Raw genomic sequence first — 24,860 nt, forward strand, 5'->3', positions numbered from 1 at the left:
ATCTGACTCCCTCTGCAAGCGCTGGCCCCAGGCAACAGTGGTAGTACAGATCCTCTCCGGTCAGAGACGGCAGCCGCTAGTAGGTGTCAGCGGGCCGGCATGTTGTTCACGAGGGCTCCAGATGGCTTTGGAGGAGCGTCTCGGTCTTTCCCAACCAGCCAATCAGGGCCCAAAGGCTGGGTGCTGTGATACTGCTGTTTTTTAGTGAGATTTCCCAATGAATCTGCTAGTGATGTCGGACCCTGGGCAGGATTATGCAACGATGGCAGGGTGGATGGCGTATAGCGTTGTTAAGACGTGCGCCCGTCATCATTGTCTGCCTGGCCACGCCCCCTGATCACACACCTTTTACACATGAAAAGCATGGCCTAAACATATATGTTGTTCAGACAAAATTAATATGGTGCTTATTAGGATTGTTTATTGCTGCTCTCACGCGGTATTTCCGCTCTCTACACTAGTGGACCTTCAAAGGTTCAATTGTGTTAGTCTCATTTCACATGTTCACACTTCTTTCCCTCACTTTTACCTGGGCCATAAAGCCTTATGCTAATGAGAACATTCTCACTAGAGGTTCCTTCCTCCCAGTAAAAGCAGCATTGATAGTATCTAAGTCAAGTTATTCTAGTTCTTATTATCAATGGACCCAATGGAGGTCCATTGATAATAAGAATGTAATTACCCAGAGTGCTTTTGTCAGTGCCAGTGGACTGCAAGCACTGGTTTTAAGTGATCTTTTTAAAATGGCAGAACCAGAGGTTACAATTCCAAACTGCCTAAATATTAAGGATCATAATTGGTTGTGCTACAAGGATTTGAGAGCATTGCTGAGCTAAATCCAATCTAATGGGTTAACAGTTTACACTTAGATTTACATTACAATCTAAAATTCCACTTTTTTGGCAAAAATGTAGTTTTGACTATATTGCGTTTTGTTTAAAAAAAAAAAAAAAAAGTTGACACACACATAGCCATTGTATTACTAATTGTACATAACATATTGTGCAAATTTTCTTGGGAGACCCATGCCACATTTTTAATCTGTTCATTCTTGTTTTGTTACTTTCAGGATGTGGGGTACTGCTCCTTACTGCTGCAGCCTGGCCGGCATAATTGTAGGCAATTTACAGGCCTTTAAACTGTTTTTCCAATATATTTGCAAATTGTATTAAGTAAGGGTTAATGTAAATATTACAGTTAAGCATAATTCAGTAAGAGTGTGAATAATCTGGGAAAAACAGCTATAAAACTATAGAAACAACTAGAAACTGTCTCCATTAATTTACTTTCACTCCTCATGGACTGGTGGCATGACTTACCCAGGCTACCCTATCAATAGAATGTATGTTATGTTGTAACTATGCTTGTATAGCGCAAAGTATTACTAACAGAGAAGAATCCTGTTGCTAGTACTACAGACTTTAGAAGGCAGTCACTAATGAATAGAAGAGCCATGTTTTTAGTAATTTCCTAAATCTACTGAAATCCTTACAGGATGGAATTTGAGGAGCTAGCCTATTCCAGAGACAGGGGGCTAGGTAAGAGAACAAGCAGCCTACATATCATGTCGTGCATTTGCATCATGGCGTTAACAGTGCTCTATCCTTAGACCTCAAGTTTCTACCCTGGTTGTACCATGAGAAGGTAGGCAGGGCCACTGCCAAGTAGTGCTCGGTGTCTAAGGCACATGAGTTTAAACAAATTGCTCTTCCTTATGGGTGGCTAGAGCAAGGCTCTTAAAGGAGGTTTCAGAGGAAGCGCCAGAAGGTAGTTTACAGAGCAAGCGGGCTGCTGTATTTTGTACCGCTTGAAGTCTCGATAGGAACCATAGTGCATTACCATAGTCCAGACAGCCTACTATGAGGGCGTGGACATCGTCTTCCTAAAGCTGATAGGAAGCCAGGGAAACACACTCGTGGACAGTCACATGTTTAAAACCTGGTCAGTGAAAACTCTTATGAAGAATGGGATCTTTGGAGGAAGGCAAAGGGGGCGTTGATCATAAATTACATGAATGTTACTTAAACAATCAAAGTTTTTAATTTGACTTAGCAAAAAATAACTTAATTTCACTCTCATCAATTTTGTGTTTGACGTTTGCAGTGTAGAGCTTGAAAGATAAAACTTATGTTATGTTGCATTTGATAAGCCTTTCAGCATGGCACTCAAATACGTTAAGTAGGTGGTAATGATTAGTAACATAAAAAATGTGTTGTAATGTATTAGATGGAAGGATATGGGAATTTTCATTTACTAGAATATGGGGGGTATTGCCAACTAATAGTGGAGTCACAATTCTGAATTTACTTGTAAACATCACAGGAATGATGTATACTGAAGAGTTCCAGGAAGTTATAACTTTTTGTTTTTTTAAAATCATTTTATTAGTTTTATAAAGACAAAACAAACAGTATTAACACCCCAAACCCAGGTCAGCAGTCATCAGAGTAAATTCACACTCCTCACATTGGATGAAGAGTCACCAGCACATACAATCTCCCACCGTGTACAATAAGCCAGTGCGCCCGCCTAATTCCGGCCCTCTATACAGCTTTGAGTACCAGTTGTTAAATATGGTAGGTTTCTCCCTGGAGCCATCCTTAGCCCGCTGGCCCAGCCCCTACCCTTCTGCCTCGTCCATGGGTTGCATCCTTGGGTCACAAACCTTTTCACATTTTCGGGGAGCTCTGCAAAACCAAAACCCCAGCTGTTCCTGCTTCATGTGCCAGTCCATGTTGGATCGGCAGTTCTTCACCTTTGGGGGTGTGCCCTTACCTCAATTTCGAATTATGTCCCGCTTGGCCACTGCCAGCACCACATTGCAAAACAGACATGCATATTTGTCTAATGACTGGTCATTAGACAAATATGCATGAGGAAGGCTTAGGGGAAATCCCCCAGCCTTTTGACAGTGTCTCAGCAACCGTGTCCCAGTAGAATCAGAGACATAGGCGTTTCTTCAATGTATGTACTAGTGTGCCCCGCTAGCCACAGACCCTGAGGCATCTGTTATTACCAGTCCTGCCCATCGCCAGAAAACGTGTTCTGGTAAAATACACCCAATGGAAAATCTTCAGCTGTACCAGCCTAAACCCTGCCCTAATGGCAACCTTCCTTGTTGTTGAACAGTGTGACTTGTATCTGTGACACCACATGTTTGTGTAAAGGAGCCCCTAAAGCTCTCAACTCCAGCGGTGCTTCCTCATCTATCTCAACCCTAATGCCCATGTGGGCTATCAGTATATGCCTCATCTGGATGAAATTAAGAACTTGGTTGTCCCAGTGTTATATTGTTTCTGAAGTTCATGGAAGGGTATCACTTCCCCATTCCTTCATACATCCCCTAGTTTAGAGATGCTCAGCATGCCCGACTGCCTGTTACCTTCTGTTTTCTGCAAGTCTTTCAATGCCTCTGAGTCCCACAGTGGTGTCTCTAATGTAATATCTCTCTCCAGCCCATAGCTGTCAACTCTTTATTTTTTTTTCTCACTGCTGCACCACTGTCACCATCTGGTGTGATGGTGTGTGCAATCGGTCTCCCCCGTATAGGTACCACAGATATCCATTTGGGTCCAGGTCCCACCTGTCTGCCATCAAGGCAGGATTCAGCTGTCTCAGATACACCCAGCCATTGTCCACCAGCAGCTGAGATGCCCAATAGTATAACTGTAGATTCAGGAGAGCCGCTGGTCAGGGTCGACAGTGCTATGTGGGAGCCATCCCACAACAGTTGGCTCATTATCACATTCACTTTCCTGAAGAATCGATCCGGGCGTTCAAAGAGGGTGTTCTGCAGGACATATAAGAATTTAGGTAAGCGGATCATCTAATACAAGGCTGCCCTACCCATCGTCATTAAGAGGAGCTGTCACCAGTGTGTGAGGCAATTTTCCAGGGCCCTACCACGGTTGTGGACATAAAACCTGTCACCTAGATCTTTAAATATCTTAAACCACTATGCTCCCATTTCAGTGGGAAATCTCATTTGTCTCCCATTCTGTAAAGGGATAAATCACAGATATGGCTTGGCTTATGCGGCTTCCCACATAGGTCCAGAATACCTCTATAATCTGGAAGACTCACTTCATAGAATTATCTGGGTCTGCCAAGTAAAGGAGCATGTTGTCCACATATAGTGATCTCATATCTTCCCAATCCGTGTCCCACCACAACCCCTGGAGCTGCTCGTCTATCCTGAACCATCGGGCCAATGACTTGATAGCCACAGTAAACAGCACAGGGGACATAGGACAGCCCTATTGGGTGCCCGTGCTCCCTTGACCCAAACTTGCACCATCGGGTCTTTATACAGTAATTCTATCCAAGCCAAGAAAGACGTGCCAAAGCTCATCTTGTGCATGAAGGCTCACAAGTATGGCCAGTCTAAAGAGTCAAAAGCCTGTTTGTTGTCTAGGGATAGGAGAACGACCGTCTCTTGCATCTGCTGTAGTCTCGCCAGGCAGCCTCCTCAGGTTATGCCTTGTTGCTCCATATGATATAAAGCCAGATTGATCTGGCACAGTCAGCCTGCCCATCATCCCATCAGACAATTGGCCAATGCCCTAGTTTAGATATTCAGCAAGGAAATCGGCTTATACGAGGCTCACTTCTCTCTTGATTACCCCCCTTTGTGGATAAGCACTATTGTAGCTTGCTGCCACTTCCTGGGGAGTACTCCTTCTCCCTTGGCCGCATCCATTGCAGCCTTGAGTGCTCCTGTAATTCTAAATTTTACACACTTATAATACTCAGCAAGGAATTGATTGGGACACAGAGCCTTCCGACTATTCATCTGGGTATTCAACTCGGAAATCTCCATGTCTGTGATCTCTTCCTCCAGACAGAATCCCTCCTCGTCTTCCAGGCAGGGTACTGGGAGGCTCCTCGTGAAGGCGGCCAAATCGCCACTTGCCTGCTTTGTCTTTGATTGGTACAGGATATTCAGATGAAAAGCAAATGCCCAAGCTATGCCCCTCAGTGTTCTTCAGAGTCCCATCCGGGCCGTATACTCTATGTATCCACCTCTGTTCCTCTTCTCTATGTGCCAACCTGGACAAAAGCTTTCCTGCACTGTTTCCCACTTTGTATAGGTGAGCCTGTTTACTTCAATACAGCGTCCTTCCCTCATGAGTGGCCAGGGCCTTATATTCCCATCTAAGGGCCTTTGTGTCGAGCTGTCACCTCGGTGGGGACTGCAAAATGATCTGCCTCCCCACACACCAGTTGCTTTTCCAGTTCTCTCAAGTCCCTTTCACTGGCCTTCCACTTCCTTGCTATGGGGACTTATCAATTGGCCCCTCAATTATTGATTTGTAGGCCTCACATAGAGTTGTTAGAGCTAACAGACACATTTCCCCCAAGGTAATTCTCAGTTACAGTTACTGCGTGTTCCAGTCTGTCGGTTCCCATGGGTCCAGTCTCCACCCGACGTCTGATTGCTTAGGGGGGACCAAGTGTGGTCATGATGGGAGAATGAGCCGAAATACCCCTTGGGAGCTACTGTGTTTCCCCAAATATGCCTTGCTGAGGAAGAATGAGAAATTAATATATCCACTGATCACAAGAAAAACAAGAATGCTGAACATAGAAAATTAAAAAAAAATAACTTAATACATACAATTGGGCAAGGAGGTGCACAATCATTCATCTTTGGAAGACAAAAGAACTTAATGTGTATGAAATCCATACTTTAAGTCCCTATAAACGGTGCCACTTCTTCATCCTCAAAAACAACCTTATCCTAACCAGCTTTTCCCTTCCCTTCAGAAGTTACTGCCCAGGACATCAACCCATGTATTCAGCTTCTACGTCACCTTGCCAGATACCACTCAATGACCCAATCTGCTACCTCAAAGCAGCCTCCAGGAAACCAGCAGAAAAAGGTGCAACAAAAGGAAGGTACAACACATATCCATTGTCCTTGCATGTGGCATTGTTCATCAGAAGTCTCAGTTGTAGTGCCCAAAGGTTTTTTGCTTCTCTTGTCTATGACTCACTCAGGGTTCTCCCACAGTCTGTGAGAATTTCTGGATCTTATTACAGATTTATCTCTCAGCTACTGAAAGTCTGAACTTAGAGTTTTTTTGCCAAAATGAACCATGAACACACATGCAAGACTCACAATGACTCTGTTTGTTCCATTCCTATCATGTGCCCTAATCCTAGCCACACTAGTAGGGAAGAGTTTTTATTGAAAGAAGTGTGGGAACGCTGGGTGGTAGAACATTTGTGGAGCCCTGCAAATACTGGAAGTTTCTGTCACAGAAATGTGAGGAAAATGTGTGATTTTTGGCAAACTTTGAGATGTGCAAGTCATTTTGTGTAAGAAAACATTTTGGGAGCCACACAAGGGGCACCATCCTGGACGCCTATGGATGTCTAGTTTGCAAAAATGTCTGTATTTGGTGGGCTTCCCAGGATAGCAGCCAAAGCCTGGCCCAAATACTGTGGATACCCCCATCACCAAAACAGGTAATTTGTTTAAAGATCTTGTTTATTGGCATTCAGTGTTATTTCTCTTACAGACGTCATCTTTACAAAACATACTTGGAAGAAAAGACGCTCCAACTAATACAAAACAAAACAGTGTAACTACCAGCACCCACTTTGTAGGCAATTTCTTTAAATTTACACACTTTTTACAATTTTCCTTGATGATCTCATATGAAACCATACTCTAGTTAGTTTCAGCCAGACTCAACCCCTACACACCAGTCTTGCATTATTAAAATACCACCAAGCCCCCCCAAATCTTATAATCGGGGACAGCACCTTGCTTTATAAACCAATTCCTCACCAAGATTGCAGTAGTCCTTACCTCTCAATCATTCTTTGAGGTGAGCAGTTCAGTAGACCTCCAATGGAGGACATTGTCCCTCTTGCCCACAATGAGACCTACTCTGAAAACCAGAGAGAGGGCTCCTCATAACAAGGGGACAGACAACTGTATAGTATCTAAATTATACCAGGAATCCCCTTGAAAATACACACCACACATTTCAATTATTTCACACATACAAACACTCCAACTACTCCAACTTTTTATACCATCCACTCACACTCTGAATGACCAGTGATAGACAGGGGGTACACATTTTTTTCTCTTTAGTACAATTACATCAATGACACAGTAGAACAAACTTCTAAAACACCCCACAGTTTCACAGCACACAGATCCCCCACCCAACCACAAAATGTTTCTTCCCACTAATAAATCCTCCCAAGATCTAAAACCATAAACAAATCAGGAGACACACTTCAGCATAGCTTCCTACAGCATCTATTGTGATAGGTGAGTTTGTTGCTCCAGTCACTGTCAGAAAACTATATTGATAGTTCACATTCACCACCATTCTGTGATTACCTTGGCTATGGGTTGTGAGAAGCAGCGCTCAACTAGGAATCTCGAGTGCAGCACCCTTGAATGATCCCCTCCCAAGTATGCCAGTACAGCTGACTGATGTATCATGAAGTATGTCAAGCCCAAGACCTCCCTCTAGCATTAAGTCAGCTGCCCTATTTCATGAATTGGGAGTTGGGAATTTCATTTGTCGTCTAATGTTCCTTTGTACAACTAACATCAGGCAACAATTGATCAACCATTGAAATGCCCCTGTCATTCCAGATAGGCTAAGAAATAGTCAATTATTCTATAGCAATCTCACTGTTATGCAACAAAGGCACCTTTGCAAGTGGCGCATAGTGGACTTACAACTGTTTGTGCACCTATTGTCAGGTCTGCAGAAAAGAATGAATGACCAAATTTGTGTCCTCTTTACAAAGGTCTTGATTATGTTTTCCAAGATCTTATAGAGCAGTAAGTGGCACCAAAGGCGCTATGGCAAAATGCAGTTGAATCGAAGTGTCACTTTCATTTTAATGATCTGACCCTTCCAAACAGCAAGAACTGCATTATGGTGCAGTCTAAAAGATCTGTGATTAATTTGCCCATTAGTGGCGAGAGTTTGTTCTTAGCCATGTATTCCAGGCTTCTATTCAAAAGGATGCCCAAATTTCCCAAGCAAGACAGTTTCCATTTGAAAGGGGCAGATCCTAGGGAGGCTGTGGTAGTATGTTTAGTCAATCTTAGTGGCTAACATTTAACCCAATTGATCCTGTATCCAGAGAACTTGATAAAGAGTGAGCTATGTGAGAGGAGTGCAGGAATGGACATATCAGGTAGTGGCAAAATCACCAGGATGTCGACTGCATGTAGTAGAAATGTCTGCTCTCCAACCAGTGTGTCTATTCCGTGCCCGCTACTAAGAGAAATAGTACCATGGGTTAGGGTCAGCCATGTCTCCTTTCTCTTAATACCGTAAAAGGTGGGAGTATGACACCTCAGCAGATCACAGAGGATGTGGGTTCCCTGTGTAGCTATTTCACCTACTGAATTAAACCAAATCCTAATCCTATCCTGTCCAAAAGGCGGAACTTCATTTCACACAATAAAATGCCTTTTCAGCATCTCTTCTGATCCTATCTTGTAAATTGATCCTTTAAAAAAAAGATTTTAGTGATTTTGTTCCCAGTTGAGTGATTTGGCTAGTTTTTGTTCTACTGAGGCTAATCTATCCCCTGTTGCTAGCAACCAGAATTTTAAAGTGACTGTCATTTATTATGGAGAGAACTCTATTGGCCATCTTCACTTAGCTCTCCTCTGCTGTTCGAGCGAGAGCTTCATGGAAGTCACTTCTGTCATTATTGTGTCCAGGGTGACTGTTGACGTTTTGGTGGCCGGATTCCGTTTCTGTATTTTTTGTGATGTTCCTGTAACTGCTTTGATGAAAAGTATTTGCCTGGTAGGTTTTGGGGCTGACATCAGATTATCATACTACCTTGTGGTGGCGCTGCGGTGTGGAGGGTGGTTATCGGTAACCAAGGAGTGGCTCAAAATGTGTCCTTGGCAAGCACTCGAGACCAGTCAAGGATCATGTCTTTTTGAGAACTCCTACCCTGACAGTGGCCGTAGATCCCCACATGGTTTGCGTGCCTGTGACTTTTTCCAAAGGGGTGACACACTCGCTGCAGCTCAATGGCATTCGCTGATGTGATAGGAAGAGCTCCAAGATGGTGCCTGTATTTTCCTGAAGCAGACTAGTGGCCTTGGAGGAAAAACATCTGCTGTGGCCACAGTTGAGAGTCTCAGTCCTGCAGTAAAATGCTGAACTTGGCTTCTAACAGGCACCACAGGGTGGTGGCTGAAGAGGTAATATTGACTGTGGGCCTTTGCTTCTGTGAGCCCTATCAGCGCCTGAAGAGGGGTCCGAAAGGAAGGCTGTCAAAGTGAGCTTTATTTTAAACCCCTTCTCCTCCCTCCGAAAGGTGATTGTGTGCACTCGATAGTGCCCTGCGTTCCCTGTATGGGTACACTAATATGGGATGCTGCATTGCAGCAACAGAGATACTCCGCTAGGGGACCCCTGGAAGTCTTTGAGGTCTGGAGCTGAAGGTTGCCCGTGAGGGGGCAGGCAACCCGGTACAACTGCCAAATCTCTTCCGAACTGCAATTGGGGATCTCTGACCCACAGAGGTACACTGTTCTGATGTTCCCTCTACAGATGTTGATGGCATATCTCTCTCATGCTAGCACCATATAGCTGAGGCAAGTGGGCAGCATATTTCGACCAGGCACAGAAGAGGTGTACGTGGTTCCTCCTTCCCCCTCACCTCCCATGATGTGCTGCATAAATCTGGAAGACCACATAGGGCTTTGCTTCAATAAAGGTTACAATCAACACCACACTGGCTGATTAATGGCTCCACGGATCCAAGCAGAACTTATACCGACGTGTCTGTACGCTGTGCTGCATGAAACCCTGATGTTTGCCTCCGCTTCTACCCATCCCTACAACTGTCCTAAAAGTTGCTATATCCATTGCAGATCAGTGTCTGGCAGAGGCTAGCAAAGTTTAAGATCACTTATGTTGCAGACTGATTGAGACACCAGCGTTATAGACAAGCAACCAGACATAATGGTGAATCTCAGGCGGGATAGGACCTCTGCTGCGAAGCCCTTTTCAGAGGTGATACTGCCTGCTTGTTGGCAATGAGGGCCTTGCTCTTAGCAAAGTGAGTCTGTACTTGGAGGACATGCGTAACAATTTGATAAAATATAAGCAGTCCTCTCCGACCTGAAGGGGACTCTGGAAATCGATGAAGTAAAAATCTGTGTTGGACATGTCAGAATGGACCATAAGATAATGACAATGAATCCTCGCTGTTCTTTTTGAGGCCACTGATGCGGGATCTAGAGTCACAGGTGAAGTTGTTGACGGAGACAGACTGAGCCCTGCAGGACAGGGGCCAGGATGCTGAATGCTGCTCCCGAAGGAATAATGACTGCATCCTATGATTACTTGAATGGTTAGAAGAGCAACCTGCAGGGTGCTTGTTGGAAAATGTCTTTGAGGGCGTCCCTCTTTCTTTGTGGTGAAAAAAGCATATTGTGTACCTATTTTCCAAGGATCTTATAGACCAGTCAGTGGCACCAGATACACTGGCGAAAATGTAGTTCAGTCGGTGTGCCACTTTCTTTTCTTGTGGTTCTTCCTCACCCAATGGTGGTTAGACTCCTCAACTCTAGGGACAGGTACCAAATTCTCCAGGTTGCTAGCAAACATCCACAGTAAAATACAGTGAAATAAGGCATATTTACCATACTATACCATCAGGACACTGACACTGAGGAGCTCTTTTTTTTTTTTGAGAGGTTAAGTACAAGCTGTGGTAGATCAGTTTCTGGTGACAAAGGGAGGCTTACTTTTGGTACACTTCTGCAGACATTTGGACTTTGCTGGAACTTCACGGTCTCCTTTCTACCAATAAAGAAAAGTGGTGGTAAACAGGAAAACCTACATCTCATCCGAGGATGCAGAGGAAGTGCATGATTTAGAGTAAAGCGACCAGGTAGCCAGCCACGGATAAAGATGCTGGGGGCGGCAGACATTGAACATTATGGACAAACCCTGGAGATGGGATCAGATGCTAGCCCTGAGTTGGTGGGAGCTGTTGTGCACTCTGTTGCCAATAAATGTGGGTAATGTTCTCTGTGTAGGCCCAGATGTAATGCCCATGACTGCCGAATTGGTGATCTAACTGTGTAGGGCCGTACATATTCTTTTTTTCAGGGCTTGGTGCACAGATTGCCTGAGTGATCGGGACAGTGGACAACTGGAGGGAGACAACAGGGAAGGCTGAGTCATCTGTGGATCCAAGAAACACCTAACACTATGCTGTAATCCATTACCCTCTGGACCCATCCTCACCCTTAACGCATTTCCAATGTTATTATGTTTTACAAGTTGTTTGTTTATTCTGAAGAGTGTATTTTTGTCACAGGGGAGTGAGCACACAGATTGGATGTCAGATTTTCACTGATTGTATGTGGAGGGCCTGCCATGGATTTCCTGTTATAGGTGCTCCTCCTCATGGAGGATTGGGAGCCATCACAAGTGTAATCATGATATGGTTTAAGTTTCTAAAAAGTAGACATGCTTAATGTCTCTAAATGTTTGATCTGGAATATGAGTGTTATGGGGTAAAGGTCAGAAAGACAAAATTTACTCTTGCGTAAAGTGGGGAGAGGGGAGCATAGACTGTTTCCAGGAGTCTCATCTTTTCTGTATTGACTTGGCTGTGTTCTGCCGAGGTTGGGAAATCAGCTATTTGGTACTAGATGTTCCTCTCTGGCTAGGGGCACCCTGGTGTGGGTATCCCATAGGGTTCCTTCTGATCTACAGTCTCATGTAGTCCCAGGTGGTTGCTTTACATTGATTCATGGTATGCTAGAGGCGGTACCACTAACTGTTGCTAGTATATACTACCCTAATGTGGGACAGGCCCAGTTTTGGAATTCCCAACCTCTTGCTGGTACGCTATCGCGAGCTTTGGGGGATCCTGGCAGGAGACTATACTATGGTGCTGGACTGTGATCCCGATTGGTTCTCGGCTCTCTACCTGCACACACACTGAAGCATTATTCCACACTTTCTCAGGGTTGGTCAAACAGTGGCTGTTGATTGATGTCTGGCATGAGCTTCACCCAAAGGAAAGGGGATATTCCTATTAGTCCTCACTGCATGTTCTGCATACTAGACTTGACAACGTGTTTTGTGCAGAGGGTTTAGAAAGGATGGTAATGGGGGTGGAATAATGATCACATGTGGTCTCTGATTTCCTACATCACATCTGTCAGTGTTCTTGAGCTCATCACATTGTCTCTCATCTGTCAGTGTTTCAGCTTCATCTCATCTGTCATTGTCATCTGTCATTAGTCATGCCGGTAAGTCGGATTTCTCTATGTGAGCTCTGGATTCCCGTTTGCGATGCTGTCTGGATGGTTCAGCTGGCCGTTTATCACCATGGTGGATTCTGGTAGCCCACCTACATGTGCTGATTGGACCACAAGTCTAGGTCCTCTGTACCATTAACCTGTGGTGCTCAGTTCTGGGCATGGAGTTAATCTTGAGGGTTGTGTGGAGAAGGGCATTTGATTTGGTTATTGTGTTCTGCATTGTGTCCTATTCTCAGTTGGATAGTTGGGCAAGCTAGTGCATTGAAGAAGCATCATCAATTGCCTTGGTGCCAAGCTCTGCCTCCCTGTCTATTATCTAAATAAGGTTACATTACCTTATTGCAATAGTCTCTACACTTGTACATAAGTCAAACTCACAAAGCAAAATCTCAACTAGGTCAAAGAGATGCTGCCAAAATCTACATTAGTTGGAAATGGGCAAAAGTGGGCAAATAAAATTAACATTAAAATTGCTACATTTTCAATTGCTTGAAGAATATTCTGAATTAAAAAAACATCCCTGGTAATTTTCTGGACAAGGGATAAGAATCCTTTGATGAAAAATGGAAAAGATGGACCAAGACAACCAGTGAGATTTCAAACTAGGATCTCTATTTTTTCCCCAAATCTCACTACTAGATTGGAAATGAGTCTGCTGGCAGTATAAAATGGTATAATATAGAACAACTTAAGGACATTTGTTTTCTTAAAAACGACATACTTTTTACGTAAATATTTGAAAGGTAACTGGTCACAAATGGCTTTGATTAAGAGTTAAACTTGCTAGTCACTGTCCTGTCTTGATCTTTATTGTCTCCGCCCCCTTTTAATTTCCCCTTTGTTCCTTGATTTAAGCACATTTTCTTTGAGCCCTTACACTCCCAAGCTTAGAATTGGATGCATTTAGTGATGTATACTGTTAGAAATGGGGTCTCTAGTTGGCAGAGGTATACACCCTTGTCCAAGTAGGGACCACAATCCTAGACAGGGTAAGTCACACACAATCCAAATTATCCTGTGCCCACCCTCTGGTAGCTTGGCATTGACCAGGCTTAACTTAGAAGGCAATGTCTAAAGTATTTATGCAATAAATCATGCAGTAACACAGTGAGAACACCACAATAAGACACCACACGTTTAGAAAAATACAAGATATTTATCTGATTAAATTAAGGTAAAAAACGACCAAGGTTTGATAATCACAAGTTGAAATATCACTGTTGCAAAGTTTAGAAGAGTCTTATGCCTTTAAAAATCAACAAATGTCTCTTGCGTGAACAAAGTACCTAGTATGCATCAAAATTACACGCACAAAGACCGCAGAGGAGAGGAGATGCATGGTAAAAGGAAGGTGTGCGTCGGATTTCCGGGCATGCACAGACGATGCATCGATTCTTTTCCACGCGGCAAGGGCTTTGTGTCTAATTCTGTCGTGCAGCCTTGAATCCTCTTTGCGAAGCAGGGTCTTTTGACGCCCAGGGATGATGCGTGGAAATCCTGGGCGTGCAGGACGAAGTCACAGGTGCTGCGCCGATCCGGTGGGCGATGCGTTGGAGCCTTTGTCGCACAAAAGGCGCTGTGTCGATTCCTCCCACAGGAAATCGGGTTGCGTTGTTCTGGCTCGTTGATGTGCCGATCTGGTGGGCTGTGTGTCAAAGTTCCGGTTGCAGCGCTGGCACTGCATCGATCTCCACTCGGGGAACCGGGCTGCGTTGTTCCGGTTCGGCGATGCAGTGATTCTTTCACCGCTAGGCAGGCTGTGCGTTGATTTTTGCCACACAAGGAGTTTCCTTGCGGAGAAGAAGTCTTTTTGGCACTGAGACTGCAGGAACAGGATGCAAGCTCAATCTAAGCCCTTGGAGAGCATTTCTCAGCAGAGCCAGAGGCCAGCAAGGCAGCAGGGCCAAAGCAAGGCAGCAGTCCTTCACATCAAAGCAGTCCAAGGGGAGTCCTTTGGGTAGCCAGGAGGAGCCTCTTGGCAGGTTGCAGGGTCTGGTTCAGTGTGTCTGTCCCAGGAAGTGTCTTAGTTGGTGGAGTCAGGGACCCAGTTTATATACCCAAAAGTGCCTTTGAAGTGGGGAGACTTCAAAGAGTGGTTCTGAAGTGCACAAGGTCCCCTTTCAGTACAACCCTGTCAGCCAGAGTCCCGAGAGGGGGTTTGGCAGTCCATTGTGTGAGGGCAGGCCACTGTCCTTTGAAATGTAAGTGTCAGGCACTCCACCCTTCCATCCCAGGAAGACCCAATTAGTATGCTGATGTGTACAGCTGTGACTGAGCATCCTGTGTTTGTGGTTGTTTGGGTGAAATGCACAAGGGAGCTGTCAACCAGCCCAGCCCAGACGTGGATTGGAGACAGGCTGTAAGGCACAGAAGGATTTTAAGTGCAGAGAAATGCTCACTTTCTAAAAGTAGCATTTCTAAAATAGTAATATAAAATCCAACTTCACCAATAAGCAGGACTTTGTATTACCATTCTAGCCATACTAAATATAACCTGTTTACCCATTTCTGATCAGAATCTACCACTGAAACAGTATATGAAGGTAGCCCTAATGTTAGCCTATGAAAAGAACCACACAGCAGTGGAAAACGAGTTAGGAGTTTTCCACTACCAGGACATATAAAACACACAAAGATATGTCCTGCCTTTTACCTGCACAACACCCTGTCTTGGGGTTACCTAGGGCCTACCTAAGGGGTGACTCATATGTAGAAAAAGGGGAGTTTAAGGCTTGGCAAGTACTTTTAAATGTCAAGTGGAAGTGGCAGTGAAGCTGCACACCAAGGCCTTGCAATGGCAGGCCTGAGACATGGTTAAGGGCTACTTATGTGGGTGGCACTGTCAGTGCTGCAGGACCACTAGTAGCATTCAATTTACAGGCCCTGGGCACATGTAGTGCACTGCACTAGAAAGTTACAAGTAAATTAAATATGCCAATTGGGTATGAGACAATGTTACCATGTTTTAAGGTAGAGAGTATACGTACTTTAGCACTGGTTAGCAGTGGTAGAGTGCGCAGAGTCCTAAAACCATCAAAACAGTGTCAAAAAGTGGAGGGAGGCAGGCAAAAAGTTGGGGGTGACCGCCCTAAGGCTGTCTGGTCTACCATATATGTATTACAAATTATTGCAAAGCTAAATTAATCTCTTTATTACCAAACTAGTGGTCTATATGCAGAGGTGTGCATCAGGATGAATGTTTTGGTGTAAAAACATTGTTACTCACGCTTTTCATGCTGGCAAATCACCCGAGAAGAAAAAGGGTTATCTGTATTGCATACATACTCTGTCTGGGCCAAGACAATCAGTGAAGTTCTCAAACTAGGATCTCTATTTTTTCAAAAATCTCACTAATGGATTCGAAATGAGTCTGCTGGCAGTATGAAACAGTAGAGTAAAGAACAGCTTAAGGAAATTTGTTTTCTTAAAAAACGGCATACTTTTTTCGTAAATGATTGAAAGGTAACTGATCACAAATGGTTTTTATTAAGAGTTAAACTTGCTGGCAGCTGTCCTGTCTTGATTTTTATTGCCATAGCCCCCTTTTCCTTTCCCCTGCGTTCTTCGATTTAATTACATTTTCTTTGAGCCCTTGCACTTCTAAGCTGAAAGTTGATTTATACGTATTACAAAATATTGCAAAGCTAAATTAAACTCTTTATTACCAAATTAGAGGTCTGGATGTAGATGTGTGCACCGGGATGAATGTTTTGGTGTAAAAACAATCATGCTTTTCGTGCCGGAGAATCACCTGAGAAAATAAAATGTTATCTATATTGTATAAATACTCTAATCTTTATGGAGCAAGTTAATTTGAACTGTCTCACCATAACCTTAAAAGGAAGGCAATTCAAATGTTCTTATATACACTTTTGAATAGCCCACTCTTCTTCCTGTTTATCCTTTCACAGATAGGCATAAACCAGGCCACACTTGGATAGGCTGATCTCCCCAATAGTCAGCTGGGTATTGTACTGTTCGTTCCTACCCAGAAAATCGTTGCAAGGTTTGTAAAATGTTCGAATAACTTTAAAAGCTTTGTTGGGAAGGCCCTCTTCCCTGGAGGACTGTGAAACATTGGCTCCCTTGATCGTTTGTGCTTTTGAGCTGAACATCCGGTGTCGCACAAAGATGACAATGTAATCTCCCACCTCAGCAACCTGATGTTGACTGACTATTAGTGTGTTAAAGGCTGCTTTAATGAGACAGGTGCACAAATCTTATAGCAAAATCTTGGCTCGAACGCCTTACATCCTAAGATTATTACATCCTCACTATACATCTTATAACTATCTAACCTAACTTCCCCCCGCCCCCAAGGAACCCTTCACAACCAAAATCAACCAAAACTCCAATCACCACTCTCGCCACTCAAATCTCTCCATCCAGGGGTGCGGAGCCAAGACCATGGTGAAACAGACGCTCAGTAAAGAGCTCCGCAATTTGGCCTCATCAAAATCCTAATTTATCCTGTGAGCACCTTGGGGGATAACTTTCAAGAGGCTGCTGAATGTTAATTGGTGCCATCCGACCCCAGAAAGAGATCGGGGACGAGCGATCTGGCAGAGGCAAGGTGCCCACTGTGGAGGCGGTGAGAGGATGGAGGCGCAGAACCGTGGTGCACTGCCCTGGCTCATTTGGGACGTTGAGACCAGTGTCCCCATTTGCCACACTCCATCTACAGGAGATCAAGGTGGGCCTTTGCTGGCAACCAGACGAGTAACAGCGCGGGCGAGGCCACAGCTAGTGAAATACCCCGGGTCACGTGGACCTGCTGGCGGCCGTTGGAGAGATAGGGCAGGCGAGGCCGTGACAACTGGGGCAAAGGAAAGGGCCCAGGGGAATGCAGTGTACCGGACCGATCCCGGCAGGAAATGAGTCTGGGACTGGTGCCGCGGGCCGCACGGAAGCCTGAGTGGGATCTAACTGGTGAGAGCAGCTGAGATGTGGACTTGGGACACAGCAGCGGCGAGGTGGGGCCTGCTCCTCCCGGTTCCTCACACCTGGAGGTGAGGATGTGCTGGGCACTGGAGGGGGAGTGATGTGGGGAGGGGATGGTGCTGATCAATTACCTGGAGAGATAAATCAAGCAAACTGCAGGTCCCGAAATGATGCTCACCTTTCTCCGGGTGCTCCTGGGAGGAGTGGAAGTCATAGCAGGGGGCCCGCCCCAACCATAGTGAGCCCCAGAGAACTCAGAACCTCCACTGCACAACATAAGCCCCCTAAGAAAGAGTGGAAATATTAAATTGCCCGCCGCACAACAACGGGAGCCCACAGAGACTGGCACACTAAGGGGGCTGCGTAAATGCAGTAGCTAAGAGGGAGAAGTTGCAGGTGTGAAGGTGGAAGAGAGGCCTGCAACAAGCACAGCATCCCTGGTGCACTGAACCGGCTGTTCAAATTGAAACTCCAGAGGGCAGGAACAGACCTTGCTCCTTACCTGGTGTACACCCTGCACTGAAAGGAGGTGAAGTCTATGAGGGGGTGCAATTGGAGGACCTGAGATTGTGCTGGTAACACCACTAGAGGCTGAAAGGCTGGACTTCCTGACCTTCACTCATACATGCATGCCCAGCGGGAATCCCACCGGCGCAGGGCGGGCCGTCGCTCGCGGTTCATCCACTGACCCAACACCTATGCACTGGGAGTGCGCACGTATTGGCTGCATGCTTGTGGGAAGCGTAGGGTGCAAAGGAATCTAATACCGCGCACTGGAGGTGAGCCCTAATGCAGAAGTTGGTGACAAATGTGACCCCATGAGAGAACCACATTGGGTTTTGTACCTCACTAGGCAGCGCTTTCGATCTGCTCCTCAGACATAGAAACACACCTTCACCATAACAGAAAAGGGCAGTGACTTCCCCCTTGGCACACCATGACAAAGAGCCTAGGGCCTCTCGTCGGGGACGGCTGGACAAATATGCCAGGGTGATGCCTGCCCCAGTTGAAGAAGCCACAGAGTCTGTTACCTCGGTTTCCTCGCTGGTCCCAGATAACGCAGTAATCCTTCAAACCATCCAGACCTCACGTGAAATACTAGAAAGAAGGATGGGCAAGATTAGATCCAAAGTCTCCCTCCTCAGACAGGATCTCAGAAATTTGGCTGATAGAGTATCCTCAGCTGGAACAAAAATATCTGACCCTGATGACACGGTTCAGCCTCTGTAAAGAAGTAACAGACAGCTGCTCTGTGAACAAAAACATATTGTGGACACTTGAAGACTCCGTAAACAGAGTGAGAAGAAATAACTAGAGATCTGTGGGATTTCCAGAAGGAGTGGAGGGTCAGCACGTGCCAGCGTTCTTGGACTCATGGCTACGAAGAAAGCTTCCCCAAGACAAATTTTCTAACTGTTTCAGAATTGAGCGTGCACACTGCATTGGGCAATAAACCATCCCCGGGACTCCCCAGAGACCAGTCATTGCACGATTCCTGAACTACCAGGATAGAGACACAATACTAACAGAAGCACGAAAACCGGAGGAGATCAGACATGAAAATGCCAAGATAGAAATCTTTCCAGACTATACCCAGGAGGTGCAGAGCCAACGAAGAACGTTTGACTCGGTCAAAGCCAAGCTGAGCAGCTTACAGATCCAATATATGCTCTTATTCCTGGCAAAGCTGAAAGTGATTTTTCAAGGAAAGGCACACATTCTACAAATGTAACAGATGGGAATGACACAAGTATGGGGCATCAGAGTGGCCACTCCCATTCTAAGTAGAAGGGGAGCTATGGACTGTAGAGATATACACACACCAACTAGTGACGGTGGTTGCTGGCCACTACAGCAAACCATACTAATTGAACTGAATTAAAGTTCAGTCCCTTCATGGGATTTGGTAGGGGGGGGGTTACAGGCCTCCTGTTATTTTCTGTTGAGTAGTTGCTGTTATGTTTATTAGGGGACAAGCTCACAGAGAATTAAAGGGTGTTAGGAGGGGGTAGATTGAGGTATTAATTTTAATTAAACTTGGGACATTGTTAGACTGACAACACAAGGAATGCACTCCAATTAACACAGGTCGCAAGCACACCACATATCCTTTGAAGACCAGGCATACATACAAGCTATAGATGGGAAGGCGTGAAACACAGAATTAATATCACTGCTCTAGTTTGTCCTGGAACATGAATGGTTTAGGCAACAAGATAAAAAGAGGACTAGTAGCCTCATACCTCAAAAGACATAAACCAGACATGGTCCTCCTACAAGAGAGACACTTGAGGGGATCCCAGTGTAAATTTCTAAACAGAGGAGCATACATGTTGCTGGCGCATACAGGATACACCAGACTCCAGGGGAGTGGCAGTACTGGTTAGGAAGAATCCCCTGTTTAGGCCCACAAAGACATGGGCTGACCCTTCTAGCGCATATATGGCATTCATGGGTATGTGAGAAAGGGAACATTGGCAAGCATCTATGCCTCCGACACTGCAAAAATGCACCTTGGAAAAAGTGACCGAGATACTCCTAGACTCGGCCTCCTCTGGTCACGTCATAGGAGGTGATTTTAATGATGTAATGAACTCCGAGCTGGACAGGTCAGGCTGCTCAAAGGCACCAGACAGGGAGACCCCGCTGGCCCGCTTTGCAAACACAATGTGACTCTCATATCTATGGTGTCAACAGCACCCTACTACTCGAACATACTCAACTTTTACAGGGCCCATAAGGTGTTTATCAGACTGGACTTGGCACCTGTAGGAGAGGGGGAGACTGTAATAGAAGTGGAATGTCTTGCCATAGGTCTGTCCGACCACTCTCCCCTCTGGCTTAAGATAGGGGCCAATCCCCAGAGCGAGCGGGTTGGATGTAAACTAAATGCATGGGAACTCAAGGACGAGGGCATCTCATATGAACTCAGGACAGAAACCCAGCTATACATTTGGAAGAATTGCAACTCAGTACCCTCGCCAGTGATAGTGTGGGAGGCCTCTAAGACAGTTCTCAAAGACCTGGCACAAAATGCTATAGCGTATAATAAGTGAAGAGGGACATGGGAAGTTGAATCCCTGGAGCATCAATTACTAGACCTGGAGGGAGGCCCAGGCCGATGATGGACCCTGACACTATACGTCAAATTACAGTCTTGTGGCATGAGTACCATGCACTGGCACACCAGTTGGCCAAAACCCAGGCATTAGCCACACAACAATGGCTACACGAGACTGGCGATAAAGCCGGAAGACTTCTTGCATGGTTGGAGAAGAGAGAACTGGAAGCAAGATGGGTACGTAGCATACAGGACCAACAGGGTGGCATACACGACCCAGATCGAGCGATAGCAGGGGAATCTGCACTATACTACAGAGAGTTCAATAAAAGGAGACCACTAACAGAGGAAACCCAAATTGAAGAATACCTGACAGAAATAGATATCCCCACCCTGGCATCTGAAGACTGTGACTTCCTAGAGGAAGAAATAACCCTTGCAGAAATATGTAACACAATAGGAAATATTCAGTCGGGTAAAACACCTGGTCCCAATGGGATCATGATAGAATTCCTAAAGAAAACTACAGATATCTTGAGCCCTCACCTTCACAGCATGTTTGTCTCAGCTAGGAATGAAGGGAGCTTTCCACTGGACCTGCGCAGGGCCATAGTCGTGGTACTTCCGAAAGCAGGTAAACCCACAGAAGTTTGTAGTTCCTTTCATCTGATATCCCTCATCACTATAGAAACTAAAATACTGCCCACAATCCTAGCAATGAGATTAATAGGAGTTATCACGCCACTGATATATGGCCCAAGCAAGAGCCAACTATGTAGACTTCATAACTGGTTAGAGGCCATAAGAGAGAGGAAAGAACTCCATATACTATTGTTCCTGTGTTGGACCTGGCCCTTTCTACAGGGTCATTCCCCAAACATTTTGCCTTTCCTCCTACTTTTTCTGACCCTTTTTGGCTGACGTTATGACTGGGCACTTTATCACTGCTGATCAGTGCTAAAGTGCATGTGCTATCCCTTGTAAACTTGGTATGATTGGCTTATACCTGATTGGCACATTTAATTTACCTGTAAGTCCCTTGTACAGTGGTATCCCTATACCCAGGGCCTGTAAATGAAATGCTACTAGTGGGCCTGCAGCGCTGCTTGCGCCACATACTGAAGTAGCCTTTCAAACCTGTCTCAGGCCTGCTGGCGCAAGACCTGCGTGCGCAGTTTGCCGCCACAGGGACCTGGCATCTAAATCTACTTGCAAGCCCAGAACTCTCCTTTTACGAAATGTAAGTCACCCCTAAGGTAGGCCCTAGATAGCCCTATGGGCAGGGTGCTATGTATGTAGAAGGCAGGATATGTGCTAGTAGCGTGGCCTGTCCTGGTAGTGACAAACAGCCTATTTGGTTTCTCACTGCTGTGAGTGCTGCCTTCTCATAGGACTGCATTGGAAATGTCCTGCTTTATGTCTAGGGGGTATTGTCTGACTCATGAGGGGTAGCGTAGGCATGTTTGGTATGGTTGTAATGATAGTGAGAAATGCTGGTTACTGGTGTAGGTGGATTTTTCAGTACTATTACAGAAATGCCACTTCTAGAAAGTGAGCATTTCACTGTGCTTATGACTCCGGTGTTTTGCAGCTTGATTCCAATCCACGTCTGGGCAGAGTGACATCTGGGCTTTGTGTATACTTTTCAGGCAGCCTGTACACAGGGAGGGTGGCGGTGTCACAAAGGTGCATCTGCATTTTGAATGGTCTTCCTGGGCTGAGAGAAGGAGAGGTGGGGCACACATGCATCTGTAAGGGCTGTGCCCTGGCCTCGCACAAAAGGGTCGATTGAAGCCAGTTGTAACTGGTTGAAACCCCCTCTCTTCTTCCTTGGAAATGCTTTGCAAAACTGAGTATAGGTACAGGGGATTTTTCCCCACAAAATACACAAGAAACATACTTATAACTAGACATGGACTGCTGCTGGAAGGCCTCACCAGGAACCGCCCTGGACTGCTGCTGCTGTACTGACCTGTGACCTGCTGGGTTACCTGGAGGAACTGCCACTGACACCTGTTGCTAGGCCCGGCTGCCCAGTGCTCCACTCTGTGTCCCCAGGGGCTGGGTGCCCGGGCCCCTGACCCCTGCCTGCTTTTCAGCGCATAGAGCGCGCTTTAATGGGGTGCCCTAGTGCATGAAGAGCGCTTCACCAGATTCATGCCACTGCTGAACAGAGCGCTTTAGTTGCTGATCAAGTGCCTTGACAGTGCCTTGATTCTATGGTCGTAGCTCTTTGAGAGCACTTTTCTGGTGTGCCCAGAGCGCCTGGAGAGCACTCATCGCAGTATTCGTTGGTGCCTTGTAAAAGTGCTGTTGAAAACAAACTGTTGCGGCCTGGGCAGGTCAATTCCTGTGTGTGTACGACGCCCGAGACATTCTTTCCATCTGTGCTGCCAGGGGACAGGAGCACGGTGAGAGGTGCCCCCAGGGCACCAGCAGGCCCTACTTCTGGATCAAGCTCACCACCGCAATCCGGGACAGCAGACTGCTCGTGCACCGGATCGGGTGCCTGCCAGAGTGTTCCCCGGAGTACCGACGGCAGGGGAGCCCCTTTCCAGGGATCGGAAGGCTGACAAGGAGGTCCGGTGGGGCTTTGGGCCAGGAGACTCAATCGAGGGGACCGTGGGCCCCCAGTTCTATCGGAAGGTCCGCAGGCGGTGGAAAACCTCGACGGAGATCCCCCATCCCGCTTGGGCCTCACCACCACCAAGGAAAATCAGTGGCGGAGTGCTGATTGCGGCACTCATACCTTTGCCAGCAGGCAGGAGACCTCCTCGCCCGGCTGAAGATCTGAGAAGTGAGTTGGCCCTCTCCCCCCCCTCTCTTTTTGAAGAGTGGGGTCCCTCGTTTTCCCATATCACCGAATACTGGGCTCATCAGCCCTGATGGAGTCCACAGAGAGGTACGCGGTCGCTGTGAGACAGGAGCGTTTTTCTAGGTGCATGCAGTATAATGTCTTGGCAAGGCCAACCCTGCTTTTAATGGTGATATGCTGGCTACAATATGTGCCTGGTTGATAATGTGATTACTGGGGTTTTATGCATTCCTGGTGATCTGTGTATTATGACCCACGCATTTCTGCTATGATGCTTTCTTGATGACTTCTAATATGCTTTCTAATGTTCATGGTTGGGCATTTATGGTATTTGTTATGACAAGTGCATTTCTTTAGTAATGTGATTCCTGACTACTGCTTATGTTGCAGAATAGTAAGTAACCTGTGTGTTATATGTGACTACTGCTGATCTCTGCAGAGTAACAGTATTATGTAACTTCTGACAACTGCTTGGGTAGCAGGGTATTACCAACATGTTAAATATGGTCTGATTATGTTTTGTGCAATACCGTTTATTTTTACATAACTTGGTGTTGTGTTCCTTTGTGGGGTATTTATTGTGTCACGTGTTGTGTGTGTTGTGCAAACTCTTTACACATTGCCTCCAGGTTAGGCCTGACTGCTTGTGCCGAGCTACCGAGGGGGGGTGAGCAGGGGATATCTTGGACATGTAACTCCCTTGCCCTGACTAGAGTGGGTGGGTTCTGCCTGGCTTAGGTGCATACCTCAGCCAACCAGAAACCCCATTTCTAACACCCTCCATGCTGAAAAGACATTTGAAGCCATCCACTGGCCCTTCATGATGTCCTGAGGAAATTTGGATGCGGACCCAAAATACCTAAAGTGGCTAACACTAATATACCACTACCTATTGGCAGCCGTTCGAGTCAATGGGGTGACATCGTAAGATTTTCAGATAGAGAGGGGAATGAGGCAGGACTGCCCCCTCTTCCTGCTATTGTTGGCCCTGATGCTGAAACCCCTAGCATGCCTGATCCGTCAGCACCCAACACTATTACGCTTCCAGGTGAGGGGGGGGAGGAAATGAGAGAATTTTGCTATACATGGATGATATTCTGCTCTATGTTGCCAAACCCCTTAGTACGTTGCCAGAGCTGTTTCTCATAATTGAGCAATATGGAACTCACTCAGTCTATATGATAAACTGGAATAAATCCAGTTTATACCTCGGAAGGGGGTGTGGGGTGTGGTTGTTAAGTTGCAACACCTACAACTCCCTGCAAACCAGAAAATAGTTACCAAAGGATTCAAATACCTGGGTATATACATAACTCAAGACAAGGAACATAGTCTCTCCTGTAATATTAAAGAAATATTAAGGGCCATCCAAGAGGACATGGCGAGATGGAGGACTCTTCCATTGACACTAATGGGTAGGGCGGTCAAGATAATAGCCCTTCCAAAGTTATTATACATTCTCCAGAACACTTACACTCATATCCCTGACAAAAATTTTACCAAAATTTAAGAGGAACTCCACAAACTATTGTGGGATGGGGGACATCAGAGAATTGTGCTCCAAACACTCCAACGCAACCAATACAATGTGGGGGAGGATGTCCCTCTTGGATATTCGGGTATGCTACTGGGCAGCACACCTAATAGCGATAAATGGCTCGGGCCATGCGCCAGGTGACCATCTCACCTACTTATTAGAGAGGAGTCACTTCCATACCAAAACATATCTCCACTACCTCTATGGTGGG

At 45.9% G+C, this 24,860-nt stretch overlaps 1 protein-coding gene across 3 annotated transcripts in view; it reads left to right on the plus strand.

Moving 5' to 3' along the window:
* The window catches only part of CFAP61 (cilia and flagella associated protein 61), a 1,725,308-nt gene that overhangs the window by 340,263 nt on the left and 1,360,185 nt on the right, over positions 1 to 24,860 (plus strand). The window contains exon 9 of one of the 3 annotated variants that reach the window (XM_069234338.1): positions 5,767 to 5,898. The exons of the other annotated variants lie outside the window; for them this stretch is intronic. Coding sequence (XP_069090439.1) covers positions 5,767 to 5,898 — 132 coding nt within the window. The remainder of the gene's footprint in view (positions 1 to 5,766; positions 5,899 to 24,860) is intronic. 3 annotated transcript variants of the gene reach the window in all.

This window comes from Pleurodeles waltl, chromosome 5 (assembly GCF_031143425.1).
Source record: "Pleurodeles waltl isolate 20211129_DDA chromosome 5, aPleWal1.hap1.20221129, whole genome shotgun sequence".
In the NCBI taxonomy this organism is placed as follows: Eukaryota; Metazoa; Chordata; class Amphibia; order Caudata; family Salamandridae; genus Pleurodeles; species Pleurodeles waltl.